At 36.8% G+C, this 16,951-nt stretch overlaps 1 protein-coding gene across 1 annotated transcript in view; it reads right to left on the reverse strand.

Moving 5' to 3' along the window:
- Positions 1–655: 655 nt before the first annotated feature.
- CAP2 (cyclase associated actin cytoskeleton regulatory protein 2) overlaps positions 656–16,951 on the reverse strand; it is a 142,421-nt gene continuing 126,125 nt past the window's right edge. The window contains exons 12-13 of the mRNA XM_019743010.2: positions 4,330–4,470; positions 656–990 (exon numbers count right to left, since the gene is read on the reverse strand). Coding sequence (XP_019598569.1) covers positions 907–990; positions 4,330–4,470 — 225 coding nt within the window. The 3' untranslated portion in view covers positions 656–906. The remainder of the gene's footprint in view (positions 991–4,329; positions 4,471–16,951) is intronic.

Raw genomic sequence — 16,951 nt, forward strand, 5'->3', positions numbered from 1 at the left:
TTGTACACCTGAAATCTATGTAATTTTACTAACAATTGTCACCCCAATAAATTTAATAAAAAACAAACAAACAAACAAACAAAAAAACGTTAAAGAGGCATCACTTACATGGCATCTGATATTTAACAGTTTCAAAATTGGAAAACAAAAATTAAGCTTGATCTTACAGCAAAATTGTGAGGTATGATATCTGTTTCCTCCCACCAATCTTTTGGCATAAAAATCTTTATGCAGAAAAGTAAAAGTTTTCGAAATGACATGGTAGAAAACTATTTATGGTAAATCTTTACAATTTACTCTTGGTTTTAAACAACTAAAGAAAACAAGTCTTCCAAGGACCAGGAAACTGGATATGGTCCTTAGTATGGAATTCTGTAAAAATATGGGTCAAAATATTTATTCATTCTGACAGAGCATTTACACTGATAAAGGTGAACTTGTAGTAATAAGAAGAAAAAAATGGTAAATTTTTCAGAGCATACTACTACTACATCATATTGAAACTGTCTAAAAGGTAAAAATGTACATCTCAAATTCTCAAAGGTTTTATTTCCCAACTAGCAATTAAACGTAAGTGCAAAACTGAATCATGCAATTTTTTTACCTATCAGCTACTGTGTTGATATGAGGGGAACAGAATTCTTTTTTTTTTCCCTTTAAATGTGCAATGCTCCTAACTCATCATGTGGAACTCAAATCACATGAAAGGCAAACCATGAAGAAATGTTAATACTTCAAAATGCCTGTGAAGGCATGTCAGAAATGATGCTGTTTCTACAACCCAGACTTGTTGGAGGCCAAAACTGAAGCAATAGGTGCTACCACAATTTCTAGGTCTTTAATGCTGCCTTTTATTTAGTTTTTTGATGCGGGGATTCAGATCAGGGGGTTCGGTCTCTCTGGAGGTTAGGCCATAATTTCTGCAGGTTCAGTGACCAACTTGGATCCATCCCACGCTGTCTTGAACTGTTCAGGAACAGGAAATTCTCTCTGGAAAAAGGCAAGAGGAACAGAGTTATTTAAACCCAGGCTTCCTTCTGCAAACAGATGGAAGGCTGATGAGTGTCAAGTGATGGACAAAGACTTTCATGGAACTCAAACCCGTTTCATGGCGAGGACTTCTGTGTCATATGGAGACTTGCATAGTCATGTGTCAGTTCTGTGACAACCTGCCAGCCTCATCATTAAAGCTAGAACTTATTAAGAACCAGGCTTTTTTTTTTTTAAAGCACTGGATATAGATAAACTTGGTCAATCTCCTACGTCCCTATAAGCTAGATATTAATTGAGATGCCATCTACAGCAAAGAGAGACCTGAGAGGTTAGACAACTGGTCCAAGTTGGTATCACTGGTAAGCCGGGCAGCCAGAGTTCAAACCTAGACAGCCTCTGTTACCCATGACTCTCCACCAGACTCAAACATGCACAGGAATCACCTGGACTTCTTGTTAAAATGCAGACTCAGATTCAGTAGATCTGGGAAGAGAATGACAATCTGCATTTCCAACAAATTCCCAGAAGATGCCAAGGCTGCTGGTCCCATCACACCGAGTAGAAACACTTTATCCTGGTGTTACCTGTCTACATTGATGAAATACAAAAATGTGCTTTGGGTTCTATATAAATTTATTAACCTTCATGCTGCCACCCTACTCTTCCCATTGAGAAAGGAATGCACACGCACCACACACATACACCACGCACCACACACACAGAGAAAAAAAATTCAGAATAACCAAAACAAAAGTAGTTTGGAATCTCTCCTTTCCCCAGAGAGTGATTCTCCAGTTATTTCAGAACAGGACCAGAAAGAGAGATAGACGTCCCCTTGGCCCTGGCTTCTGTGGCCTCCCTGCACTTCCTGTCCATACAGCGCTGTGAAACCCCAGCTCTGTGATAAGCTGATGCCTATGCTCACCATCAGTATGTGTTCATGGGAGACACACATGAGAACATATCTTCTTAGATGTAGAATCCAACTGTTTCTTTAGGAAGGAGCCATTATTTATTTACGTTAAAGGGAAGGCCCTGTCTATAATGCGTGATGAATTCTCCTTGGGTGAAATCTGTAACGCAAAGTCTTAAGATGAAGCAAAGAAGACACAGTCTTAATAATCGTCTGTGTGTATATGTCTGTGTGTGTGTGTATCTGTGTGTGTGTAGCCAACATCCCTTCTGGGGCTCTTCTTTGATGAGTAAACAAGGCCAGATAGAGAGTATGGAGTAAAGGAACCTTTTTGATAGTAACCGCACTTCAGCCATTCCCAATCTTTTTTGGGAGTAAAGTGATAGCAGTATGATGACAGATCTTCTGTGGGGGACCGATTTCTTTTGGTTTGCACCATCTCTACTATCCAATCCCAGATGACAATGCCCACAGCAGGACCTCTGTATTGTTCCCTATTACCGCCAATGGGAAAATGTGTGAAGAGGGCCTAGGACAGAGGGCATGAGATAATTTACTCACAGAGGGAAGACTGTACTGTTTCAAGTTCAGGTTTTGACCTATACTCATCCTTCAGGTAAGTGGATCTCACTCTTGGCTCATGCTGGAATCTCCTAGGAAGCTTTAACAAATTCAGATGTCTGGGTACCATGCACGGGGATTGTAGCTTCGTCAGTCTGGAGTGCTCATCCAAACCCCATTTGCTTTTCTTAGCACATCCAGTTTCCATGCAGCTAAGCCCTCTGCTGAAACAGCTGAAAAGGCCAGGGCTCGCCCTAATTTTTGGCTCTCCTCTCTGGAGCTGCTCTGTATTGGCTTTAGCACTGAGTAGTTTGTTTTAGGTGGAGAATACGGGAGGAGAGTCTTTAGCTCAGGGCGAGGCTGACCATCAACCTAGCGGTGAAGCACGGCCCAATGCTGGCAGAGTTTTGTTTTAGACTTAAATGAAAAATTCTAGGCTGCAATATGTACTATGTGTCCGGGTAGCACTGAAGAACTTACTGAGTGGTGGGGAAAGGACAGCTTAGCGGGCATTTGGTCCTGTCCAAAACATCCACGGAGACATTTGGCCCATGCCAAAAGGTCCTTGAAATGTGGTCCTATCCAAAACATCCATGCTTAGAAAACATCCCTGGGTTCAAACAACCCAGAATGAATTATTTCTACTTTTGGTTTACAGGATGAGTAGATTAAAAACATTGTACCATGTTTGTGGGTCCAATAATTGTATTGTGGCTGTGTTGACAATAATAATCCTTTTTGTCTGGGTAGCCTGGCTGGTAATGGCACACAGGGTTAAATAGGTGCATGGGGTTTAAATCTCTCTCGGAAGAGTGGGATTTATATTAACTTTGGACGTAAAATGTCTCCCTGGACGTTTGGACAAAACCCAATGTCCCGCAAGGAACGGAGAACATGAGAGTAGTCATGTTTTCTGTCTAAGGAGATTAACCTGAGTGCTGATGGCTGTGTAGACAGCTGCTGATTGACCCACAGGCTGATGGGGGCCCTTCTTCCAAAGGTGCACCTGCTAAGTCATGTTTTCTCCCATCCTCCCCAATTCACGGCACCCTCCGACAGTTAGAATCGGGGAATGATCTCTGGATTTATTTCCATACTTCCAAGAAGCAATAACTAGTAGAAAGCAATAACTTGCTTCCAAATAGTAACAACTGGCAGGTCCACCACACTGAGATGCAGAGGATGTAATTATTTATACTTTTTTTTTCAATGTAGGAGGATATCTGCATGCTTCTGTTAGAAGCTGCTTTGTTGGGGGAGAGGAGGCAAAGAAAATAAATGGTGACAAAATCACTTAGGCTAATGTTTCTCAGAAGGGTCGCTGGATGGACTGTTGGCCTATTAAAACACAGATTCCCAGACCCCACTCCAAGCCTTCCGAGTCCCACCTCTACGTGCGGACTTTGGGAGCTGGCATTTTCATCAAGCTTCCCAGTAGATTCTTAGGCTGAGTTTGAGAACTTCTGACAGAAGAATACCTACACAAATAGGTCTACTTACCATCCTATTTTTTCCCCAAAGCATTTCTCACTGTTTTTTGTTGGCCTCCAGCATAGCAAAGGAAACATATTTAGTCCTAACTTATATGAACTCACATGCATGGTGTACTATTTTATAAATGGTAGCCCATTCAGATAATTATTAGTAAACTACCTGGAGTCACAAATCCAGGAGTGAGCACAGTCAAGAAACTAACAGGGGAGAAGATATGTAAAGGGAACTCTCTGAATGCCTCTTTCTGCCTGTGAATTATTCTACAAATGAAGCTCATAGGTTGGTAGCTGACTGATTAATCACTCTCTAAGAATGTTAATAATGAAGGCTCAAGAAAAATTCTTTAAAGTCTTTTAAAAGGTACTTACATAATCACCATCCTGGGGGATAAGTATATTCATTTCAGATGACTTGGCACTCACTATCTCACAGTCTAATGCATCTTCACTGAGGTATATGTGGCAGCCTTCTGTCTTATTAATGGAAATTGTTGGCACTCTCCCCATTACCTGAAATAGGAAAAAAAGTATGGGACCAAAGCAAAGAAATGGAAATACAATGTCCTCAAATAATTACAATCCATGGGCCTAACCAAGCATTAGGAATAGCTGGGTCAGGGCCGGAGAGGTGGGTTAACTGCAAGGTCTCCAGTCTGAATTAAATGTCACTTGGGGACAGAACGAAAGGACCACACAAGGGGATTCTCAAACCTCAGGGTCTCTTTCCTGAGACAAAATAAAAGGATTAATTTGAAAACAGCAGCTAAATGTTGAGAAAAAGTCTCACAACCCTGTTAGTGGACTTGAAACATATATTTGATTTCATGATAAAGGAAACAAGATGCATTGCTTTTATGTGCTTAAAATTTTAGTTTTTACAAATCTCTATGAAAGTTGGAATAAAACAAGTACTAATACTGTCATTTAAGAGCAAATAAATTATTCTGTAATTGAGTAGATTTCTTCTGAACCTAAAGAAGAATAAATAAGAAACACTACAATTCTTTTCACATAAGTCCTTTGCCAGATAAAAATCTCACTGGCTGAATGTGAAGCTTAAATGAGATAATGAGTGTCTAGGTATTTTGAAATGTATTAATTTCAGGAGTGAAAACTGGAGACTTAGTTCAAGCCACTCATTGTATAGCTAAAAGGGACCATACACAAGAGGAGGCGATTCTTTGTATTGTTTACAAATAACTAAGTGCTATAAAAATTTTGATCAGTTTTAAATTTCTCTTTTAACAGTTTTCAGACATACCCCCAACATCTCTATAGGGGCAGACTGTTCCCCCAATGACCATATTACAACTCTATAATTTTCCTTCTTGTAATGGTAATTGAAGTGATAAACACATCTCCTCTTTCACCCTGAAGAAAAGGCTGGATTGCAAACCAAAGGAGCAACTCCTGTTGATGGTGCAGGTGATGTAAAGAATTCCTTAGGGGGAGTCTAGCCAGGTCACCACACTTCTCTGTTTTCTCCTCTCTCCATAGAAACTGGACACCGAGTTGGAATTGAGCCCCAGTGGAAAAAAAAAAAAGTAGAGGTAGTTCAAGGTCAGGTAAGCACAGGGCTTTGCCATAAATAAAATAGAATAAAATGAAAATAATACATATATCTGTATTTCAAGAATGTTTTAGGAGTAATGTTCTCGCAATTTCTAAATTTGTTTATTTTATAATGATGAAGAACATTTACATAATGACCAGAACTGTATGAATACCAGACAAGTAAAGGAAAGGAGTAAATAGTCAGTGAGTCTTTTATGAGACAGAGTGGGGCCACATGAGGCAAGCACATTATGCTAATACATTTTATTTATATATATATATATATAAATATATATATATATATATATATATATATATATATTGCTGTACTATGCTAAAAATGCTGAAACACCTTATGCATTTGAAAGTCTGAAAAAGCAATAGCAAAAAATTTTTATGTGTTCACAACCCAGTCAGTTCTTTTTCCATCACCATATATTTGATCCCCCTTTACCCTCATCTATTTGTATACCTGAAACCTATGTAACTTTACGAAAATTGTCACCCCAATAAACTTTAATTAAAAAATATTTTTTTAAATATTAAATAAATAAATAAATAAATAAACCCCGATATGGTAAGAACTGTAATTTCCACAGTGTTTCAGTCAATACTACATTAGAGTAGACTATACATGCACTTTTCCCTGGTAGTCTCTGAACACTATGAGAACAGAGATTATTTCTTATCAGGAGAACTGGGCCAGAGTAGCTCCTCTGCTGAATGACAGGTGATATGTGCCTTTGCCCAGGCCAATGCTCCAGCATTTAAGACATGTTTCTGTATTGGTTTTGTTTTCCAAAAATGTATTTCTCCATAAAAATTTCCAAAATTTCCGTGGAATCTCCTAGTCTCTTCTCTCTCCCATAATTTGTACTCTTTTCTAGGACAGTTTGCCAAAAACAGAATTACTGGATCAACTCACATGAACTTTGGTCCATGCCCTTTTTTCACCTTTCAATCTTTTAAAAAAACAACATTACTGAGGTAAAATCTTCAAACATAGAATTCACCTGGTTTCAGCAATATAATTAAATTTTAGTACAATTTAATTATATTTAGTAAGTTAACAGTCATGCAATCATCACTTCAAATCAGTTTTAGAATACTTCCATCATTCCCAAAATATCTCTAATACCCATTTTCAGTCAATCCTGTCCTTACCCCCAGGCAACCACTAAGCTGCTTTGTGTCTCTATTGTATCCAGGGCCTTTTAAAACAGTGTACTAAATGTTTTTTTAATTAATTATTAATTTTAAAAAATTTTCAATTACAGTTAACATTCAATATTTTATTAGTTTCAGGTGTACAGCATAGTAGTTAGACACTTACAGAACTTATGTAGCGGTAAGTGTAGTACCCACCTGGCAATTACCATAGTGTAGTTATTACCATATTATTGATTATATTCCCTATGCTGTACTTTACATCCCCATGACTGTTTTGTAATTGCCAATCTGTACTTCTTTTTTGGGGGGAGTGGGGAGATTTTTGAATATTTTATTCATTGATTCCATTAAAAAACTCTGTTTTAGTCAGAACTCTTTCAGCTGAAAGTAATGAACAACCCATCAAAACAGCTTCAATAAAAAGAGGAAATTATTGGTTCACATAACTGAAAGACTAAGGATTAACATTGAACACATATGGAGCCAGATGCTTAAATAATGTCATCAGGAATCTTTTTTTTTTTTTTTTAATTAAAGTTTACTGGGGTGACAATTGTTAGTAAAGTTGCATAGATTTCAGGTGTACCATTCTGTATGACATCATCTATATATCACATTGTGTGTTCACCACCCAGAGTCAGTTCTCTTTCCATCACCATATATTGGATCCCCTTTACCCTCATCTACCATCCTGCTCTCCCCTTACCCTCTGGTAACCACTAAACTATTGTCTGTGTCTATGAGTTTTTGTTTCTTAATTTGTTTGTCTTATTCTTTAGTTGTTTTCAGTTTTATATACCACATATCAGTGAAATCATATGGTTCTCGACTTTTTCTGTCTGTCTTATTTCGCTCAGCATAATAATCTCAAGATCCATCCATGTTGTTGCAAATGGTACTATTTCATCTTTTCTTACAGCTGAATAGTATTCCATTGTGTATATATATCACAACTTCTTTATCCAATCATCTATCGAAGGACACTTTGGTTGTTTCCATGTCTTGGCCACCGTAAACAAAGCTGCGGTGAACATTGGAGCACATAAATCTTTACAGATAAATGTTTTCAGATTTTTTGGGTAGATACCCAGGAGAAGGAGAAGGATTGCTGGGTCATGTGGTAATTCTATTCTTCACTTTTTGAGGAAGTTCCACACTGCTTTCCACAGTGGCTGCACCAGTCTGCATTCCCACCAACAGTGTATAGGGGTTCCTTTTTCTCTACAGCCTCTCCAACATTTGTTACTATTTGTCTTGTTGATGATGTTATTCTGACTGGGGTGACTTGATATCTCATTGTGGTTTTTATTTGCATTTCTCTAATGATTAGTGATGTTGAGCATTTTTTCATATGTCTATTGGCCATTTGTATGTCTTCTTTGGAGAAATGTCTCTTCAGGTCCTCTGCCCATTTTTTTAATTGGATTGTTTATTTTTGTTGTTGTTGAGTTGTATGAGTTCCTTGTATATTTTGGATATTAGCCCCTTATCGGAGGCACTGTTTGCAAAAATCTTTTCCCATTCAGTTGGTTGCCTCTTTATTTTGTCGATGGTTTCTTTTGCTGTGCAGATGCTTTTTAATTCTACATAGTCCAATTCAGTTATTTTAGCTTTTACTTCCCTTGACTTTGGAGTCAAATTCATAAAATGCTCTTTGAACCCAATGTGCATAAGTTTAGTACCAATGTTTTCTTCCATTCAGTTTGTTGTTTCAGGTCTTATGTTTAGGTCTTTGATCCATTTTGAGTTAATTTTGGTGACGGATAGTAGTCTAGTTTCATTCTTCTGCATGTGGCTTTCCAATTTTTCCAGCATTTATTGAAGATGTTGTCTTTCTTCCATTGTATGTTTTTGGCTTCTTTCTCAAATATTATTTGTCCATATTTATGTGGGCTTATTTCTGGGTTCTTAATTCCATTTTAGCGGTCTGTGTGTCTGTTTTTCTGCCAATACCATCCTGTTTTGATTATTGTTGCCCTGTGGTTCAAGCTGACGTCAGGGACTGTGATACCTCCAGCAATGTTCTTTTCCTTAGGATTGCTTTGGCTATTCGGGCAATGTGTACTTCTTAATCCCTTCACTTTTCTCACAAAGTCCCCAACTCCCCTCCCATTCAACAATCATCAGTTTGTTCTCTGTATCTATGAGTTTGTTTCTGTTTTGTTTATTCATTTATTAAATGTTTTAAATAGGTGATGACATTCTCTTGGTTTGAATATCCAAAAATTTAAAAGGTAGTCAGTAAAATATCTCTCTTGTCTCTGAGCTACGCTGCCAAGTTTCTATCCTTCTCTGGACAGAGGGCAGATAACCATGCTTTAACCTTACAGATTATTTTTAGACTGCATGCCCATATCCTTAAAAAACTGATATATTTCAAACATAGAAACATACAAAGAATATTATAAAAATACTCATATGTAAATAAGCATACATATGTGTCTGTTTTCAATTACAATTGACATATAATATTATATTAGTTTCAGGTTTAAAACATGATTAGACATTTATATAACTTATGAAGTAATCACCCCAACAAATCTAGTATCTATCTGATATCATACATAGTCATTACAATATTATTGATTATATGTGAGTATATATTCCTTATGCTATACTTTACATGCCATGACTATTTTGTAACTACCAACTTGTACTTCTTAATCCCTTTCCATTTTCACCCATTCCCAATCCCCCTCTCAGCTGGCAACCATCAAAATGTTCTCTGTATCTATGAGTCTATTTCTGTTGTGGTTATTTGTTCTCTAGATTCCACATATGAGTGAAATAGTATGACATTTGTCTTTCTCTCAGTTACCTCCACTCAGCACAGTACCCTCTAGGTTCATCTATGCTGTTGCAGATGGCAAGATTTTATTCTTTTCTTTTTGTGGCTGAGTAATATTCCATTGTGTATATATGTACCACCTCTTCTTTATCCATTCATTCATTGGTGTACACCCAGGTTGCCTCCATATCTTGGCCATTGTAAATAATGCTTCAATGCATATATAGATGCACACACACCCTTGAAGTAGCATTTTGTGGTTTTGTGTTTTTTTTAATAAATACCCAGAAGTGGGATTGCTGGGTCCTTCTTTGTCTCTTATTACAGCCTTTGTTTTAAAGTCTACTTTGTATGGTATAAGTATTGCTGCCCCAGCTTTTTTATTTTTTCGCTTCCATTTTCGTGCAATATCTTTTTCCATTCCTTTACTTTCAGTCTGTGTGTGTCTTTTGATCTGAACTGAGTCCCTTGTAGACAACATATGTAAGGGTCTTGTTTTCTTATCCATTCAGCCATCCTATCTTTTGTTTGGAGCATTTAATCCACTTATGTTGAAAGTAATTACTAATAAATACGTAGTTATTGTTATTTTATTATTCATATGTTTTATCTTCTTCTTCTTAAAGAAGTCCTTCTAACATTTCTTGTAATACTGGTTTGGTGTTCATGAACTCCTTTAGCTTTTTTTTATCTGTCCTTCAATTCTAAATGATAGCTTTGCTGGGTAGAGTAGTCTTGGTTGTATAAGTCCTTGCTTTTCATGACTTTGACTATTTCATGTCAATCCCTTCTGGTCTGCAATGTTTCTGTTGAGATATCAGCTGACAGTTTATGGGAGCTCCCTTGTTGGTAATTAACTGCTTTTCTCTTGCTGCTTTTAAGATTCTCTCTTTGACTTTAAATTTAGCATTTTAATTATGATGTGTCTTGTTGTGGGCCTCTTCGGGTTCATCTTGTTCAGGACTCTTTGTGCTTCCTGGGCTATGTCTATTTCCTTCACCAGGTTAGGGAAGTTTTCCATCATTATTTCTTCAAATCGGTTTTCAATTCCTTCCTCTCTTCTTCTCCTTCTGGTACTCCTATGATGAGAATGTTGGTACACTTGATGTTGGACCAGAGGCCCCTTAAACTATCATCATTGTTTTGGATTCTTTTTTCTTTTTGCTGTTCTGATTGGGTGTTTTCTGCTACCTTAACTTCTAAATCGCTGATTTAATCTTCTGCTTCATCTAATCTACTGTTCATTCCTTCTAATGTACTTTTTAAATTTTCTTTTTTGTTTTAGTTTTTTTCTTTGCTTTGTCTTATTTTTTTTTGTTATTTTTTTTTTGTTGTTGTTTTTTCTTTCTAATGTATTCTTTATTTCAGTTATTGTATTCTTCATTTCTGACTGGTTCTTTCTTATGCTTTCTATCTCCATTTTTATGTTTCCTATCTCTTTGTTGAATCACTGAGATCATTGAGCATCCTTAAAACCAGTGTTTTTAACTCTGCATCTGTAGACTACTTGTCCCCTTTTTGTTTAGTTCTTTTTCTGGAGATTCGTTCCATTCTTTCATATGAAACATTGCATGTTTCTTTATCTCCTCATTTTGGCTGCCTCCTTGGTTTTCTTTCTATGTATTAGGTAGAGCAGCTATGTCTCTTGATTTTAGTAGAGTGACCTTTTGTAGTAGGTGTTCTGTGGGGTTCAGTGGTACAGTCTCTCTGCAATTACTAAAGCCGGGTGCTCCAATTGTGTCCCCTGTGTGGGTTGTATGTGCCCACGTGTTGTAGTTGAGCTTGCTGTTTGCATGTCAATAGGAGGGATTGACCCTCAGGCTGATTGGTTGTGTAGTCCAGCCCATGACTACAGTGGAGGAGCTGTTCTGCAGGGGCTGACTCTATGGAGAAAGATTCACTTTAGCAGGGTTCTGGTGCCTGCCTAGTCTGTATGCTGGATTGGGGGAGGGCTTCTGCCAAAGGATCAATGGCTTCTGCCAGTGCTTCTGACTGGAAGGAAGCTGCCCCTCCAGTCCTTGCTCTGAAGCCAGACAATTCAATTCCTCCTGGTACCTTTCGAACTGCTGCCCCAGTGCTGGCGCTCAGAGACAATGAGTCCATCATCAAGTAAGTCCATGCTCAAGCCCTTCAAGAGAAACACTTGGGACTCCAGCAGACCTCTGTCTCACTCAGCCACAATCTCCACTGTTTTTCACAGAGAGAAACTGTGGGGACTTCTCTTCATGGCACTGGAACCCTGGGGTGGGAATCCTGGTGTGGGGCTGGGACCCCTCGCTCCTCAGGAGGTACATCTGCAGCTGAGATATCCCTTCTTATTTTTACCTGCCACACGCATGGGTGTAGGACCAGCTTGTTCTGTCTCAGCCCCTCCTACCAGTCTTGAGGTGGCATCTTTTGTCCTTAGTTGTAGGATTTCTGTTCAGCTAGACTACAGGCAATTCTTAGTGATGGTTGTTTTGTACTTTAGTTGTAATTCTGATGTGGTGGTGAGAGGAGGCAAACACAGTGTTTAGCTACTTTGCCATCTTGACTGGAAATGTAACTTGCCTTTATTGCTCAATGTTGCTTTTGAGATGTATATTTTTATACATGTAACTGTAGTTCACACATTTTAACTACTATATAGTATTCTGTTAGGGGGATTTATTTATTGTTTTTTATTGTCATTATGAATGATACTACAATAAACATTTTTAGATGTCTTATGGACGTATGTACTACAGAGCTTCTTTAGTGTATATACCTAAGAGTGGAAATGCTCGGACACAGGCTATGAATGTTTTTAACTTTATTAGATAGAGCCAATTTGCTCTGCACAGTGAGTGTAATAGATTTATTTTCCCAACACTGATGTATCAGGGTTCCCATTGTTTCACTTCCTCAACAACCCTTGTACCTTCAGACTTTTTAATATACTGGCAGTCCTCAAGTTGCACAGTTCTGATATGCATGAGTTTCAGACGACACACTTCTTGCAAAGTAAGGACAGCCTGGATCTCAAAACTGACGAGTGTGAAAAGATATATTTGATTGTGGAAATAATTTGCATTCCTGTTTCTGTTCAGTAGGTTATGCATATTTTCATATATTTATCAAACACTTCAGTTTTTTCTTCTCTGAAATGACTTAATATTCTTTGTCCGTTTTTCTATTGGGTTATTAGTCTTTTTCTTATTGATTTGTGTTAAGTTCTTTATAAATTCTGGTTACAAATCCTTTTTGATTACCTGTATTACAAGTATCTTTTTTCAACCCATGGCTTGTCTTTCAGCTTTGTATACAATGTCTTCTATTGAACATACAATTTTAATTTTAATGTGGTTAGATTCATCTGTCCTTTACAGTTTGTGCCCATTTGCTTTTTGACCCTATTTAATTTATATTATATGTGAAGCCCATAAAGATTTTCTTTGTATTATATTCTCAAAGTTTAAAAGTATTTTTTCACAATTAGGACTTTTTATGTTTGGTGTGAGGTAGGAATGCAATATTTTTTCTCCACGTGTATTGTCCTAAAATACATTTCCATGTATACATCTGTCTACTTCAGTGCTTGCTATTTGGTTTCATTACTCTATTTTTGTATTCCTCCACAATTATAACACTCTACAATGACTCTTAATATCTGGTATGCAAGTCCCTTCACCCCATCTTCTTTAAAATTGTTTTAGCTACACTTGTCCATTTTTATTCCAAATGAATTTTAAAACCATTGTTCATTAAAAACCTTGTTCAGATTTTTAATCAAATTTCACTGATCTTATAGATTAACTAAATGATGACGATTGATATTGATGTCTTTCTACCCATTTATTTACATCTCTCTTGTGTTCTTCATGAATTTCTTGTATTTCTGTTGATTAATTTTTTTCCCGGGGTACTTTACAGTTTTTGGTGCAATTTTAGTGTTATTTTCTATTATATTTTCTAATGTTTATCTGTGGCATAAAGAAATATTATTGATTTTTGCATGTTGATAATGTGTCCAACAATCTTGCTGACTGTTTTTATAGTTTTATAGTTGAAATTCTTAGATTTTATATAAAGTGATTTTGTTGACCAAAAAAAGAACATTTTTGTCTCTTCATTTTCCAGTTTTATATTTCTCAATTATTTTTCTTGCCTTGTTGCATAGGTCACAACTTTTTATGCATTATTGAACAGAAGCAATATTAGAAGGATTCTCTTCTTGTTTCTGACTTGAATGGGAAATCTCCATTTTCAAATGAAGTATGACTTTTGCTACAGGATTTTGATAGATACCCTTAATTCAGGTACAGAAGGAAGTATATCTTCTCTGAACTTTTTTTCTATAATTATCAGATACAGCTATACCTGTACATATGTTATGTGTCTGTATTTACAAAAATGATAGCATGCTCTACATAATGGTATAAAAGTGTTCTTTCCTCTCAATTATTTTTTTCCCGGGGTACTTTACAGTTTTTGGTGCACTTTTAGTGATACCATGGATATCATTCTAGGTGACTTTTAAAAATGTTTGCATAGTGTTTCATTGTATGGAATTCAGAAGTTTAAAAATTTTAAGTGGGCATATCTATCTTTCTTGATAATTTCATCTATTGCTTCTCAATTTAGAATTATTGTCTCCCTCTGTAAATTTGTTGACTATTTAAAACTCTTTTCTCTACTTTCAATAGTTTTATGTTTTATATTTAATTCATTTAGTTTTTTATTCTGAATGTTATGTATTTACATTAAAAAATAATGCTGAAAGAAGAAAAGTCCCAGATAAATAACCTCACATTACATCTTAAAAAACTAGAGAAAAAAGAACAAATGAAATCCAAAGTTAGCAGAAGGAAGGAAATAATAAAAATCACAGCAGAACTAAATGAAATAGAGAGCAAATAAAAAATAGAAAAAATTAATGAGACAAAGAGCTTGTTCTTTGAAAAGATTAATAAAATTGGCAAACCTTTGGCTGGACTCACCAAGATAAAAAGAGAAAAGACAAAAAAAACAAAATCAGAAATGGAAGAGGGAAAGTTACCACGGATGCCACAGAAATACAAACGATCATCCAAGAATACCACTGTATTTCCCTGAAAATAAGACCTAACTGAAAAATAAGCCCTAGCATGATTTTTCAGGATGCTTGTAATATAAGCCCTACACCAAAAATAAGCCCCAGTTAAGATCATCAGCTAGACGGATGCATTTAGTACGTCCGTGGCAACACACGATGGACATATTGAATTATAAAATAATATTAATACATAATTAAATATAAATAAATAACATTATTGATATTAGTAGTTAAATGATAATACAAATTATAATTAAGTATTTGTAAATACCCAAGCGGATGACTTTGGATGAGAGGTAAACACCTATGTAAACAGATGAACTTGAGACTTATTGCCAAATGACCAATTGGACTACAGACACAATGCATGAATAACGTGTGCACTTGAAAATGTAGACATGCGATTGTGTCTAATACGAATCTTCATAATTCAATACGTCGTGTGTTGTAATGCACTCGTGTGAAATAAAGAAATGTTTTCTTAATTTTGGTGCTTGCAATTTTTCGTCACTTTTGTGTGGACCATCATTCTTAACTGTCATCATTTTAGTTGCCACTCCTGTCTTGTAAGTCTTCAATTAACATTTGATTTAATGGTAGATTTAAAGGGAATAATATTTTGACCCTTTAAAATATTATTGATGAGTTCAAAAAGAAAGAGCTATTCCGTCGAGTACAAGAAAAAAATCGTGGAAGAATTCCGGGGCAAGAATCTTATGGCTTTCTGCAAAGAGGAGTTGAATCTCTGAATGGTCCGAAAATGATGAGCAGAGTATGATAACCTCAGTCAACAGGTGGATGAGGGAAATGCTAAGAAGCGCAAGTGTGGATCAAGTCGGTAACCATTATTTCCTGAGCTGGAAGACATCATCTGTGAATGGATTGCTGACAGGGGAGCAAAGGCTTTGGTTGTGCGCAAGGCTGATAGTCAAGCATTTGCCCTTGTAATGGCACCACAGTTAGAAATATCCCCAGAAGAATTCAAAGCATCACAACACTGGCTGGATGGCTTCCTTCGGCGATATGAACTGTCTCTAAGATCGCCAACACTGTTCAAGCTGGAACACACTAAAGTTATTAAACATGCACTTTCATTCAAGTCCTTTGTTGATGGCATCGGCTTTTTTAAATACCAACTCTCCAACATGATTGCTATGGATGACACTACAGTGTTTAGGGCCAAGGATCTCAAACTACAGTTGATCAGAGGGGTGCCTCGTCAATCTACATTCCATCCACTGGTTACAAAAGTGCACATGTTACCTGCATTTTGGCAATTCATCTGGATGGAAAGAAAGCCCCACCTCTAATCATCACTAAGGGCAAGAAAGATTTGAACGTGTTTCAGTCATTTATGTTCTTGAAACCGCAAAGCCTGGTGCACACAAGCAGTTCTAAAGAGGGGGGTCGATTTAATGTTGCCACTTGTTTTGCAAGATGGCCAAAGAGGTCTGCTAGTCTGGGATTCAGTCAGTACTCACCACACTAAAGACATGAAAAACTTCCTTGCAGAGAGAAGACTAGATCAAATAATGATTCCCACAGGAATGACTGCCTATCTTCAGACTCTTGATATTGCAATAAACAAGCCATTCAAGGACCATTTGTGCATGGAAATCAATGACTACATTGAAAATAGAATGGAGAGAAATCAGCGTGGAAACTTTGTGAAGCCTAGCCTGCAAGAGGTCGTGACGTGGGTGAAGAATTCATGGGATAAAATCACTGGCAGCTGTGTTGCCAATGCACTATGAGCAGGCTACATGGACAAGAAGTGCTCATTTAAGGAGAACTCTATTGCTGGACATGAGAGACTGGGGCCAATGATTCTACAGGAAGTGGACTCGCAAGAAATTCAAGCCAGAATTTGGGGTTTGGAGAGTTATGATGATGTTCCAGAAGAAGAAGACATGACTGTATTTGAATAAATGTAGATTTTTGTACATGAATAAATGTAGATTGTTGTACATGAAAAAATAAGACATCCCCTGAAAATAAGTCCTAATGCATCTTTTGGAGCAAAAATTAATATAAGACCTAGGTTTATTTTCGGGGAAATACAGTATGAAGGATTATATGCCACTGAATTCAATAAACTAGAAAATGGACATGTTCTTAGAAACATATAGCCTTCCTAGCCTAAATCACGAAGAATTGGAAAATGTAAATAGACCAATCACCAGTAAGGAAATTGAATCAGTCATTTGAAACCTTCCCAAAAGCAAAAGTCCAGGACCAGATGGCTTCACTAGTGAATTCTACCAAACATTCAATTCTACCAAACACTCAAACTCTTCCAAAAAATTGAAGAGACAATACTCCCTAAACACATTTTATGAGGCCAACATTACCCTAATACCAAAACCTGGTAAAGATAACACAAAAAAAGAAAATTACAGACCAATATCTCTGATAAATACAAAAAT

Source organism: Rhinolophus sinicus, linkage group LG06, assembly GCF_036562045.2.
Source record: "Rhinolophus sinicus isolate RSC01 linkage group LG06, ASM3656204v1, whole genome shotgun sequence".
NCBI classification, from domain to species: Eukaryota; Metazoa; Chordata; class Mammalia; order Chiroptera; family Rhinolophidae; genus Rhinolophus; species Rhinolophus sinicus.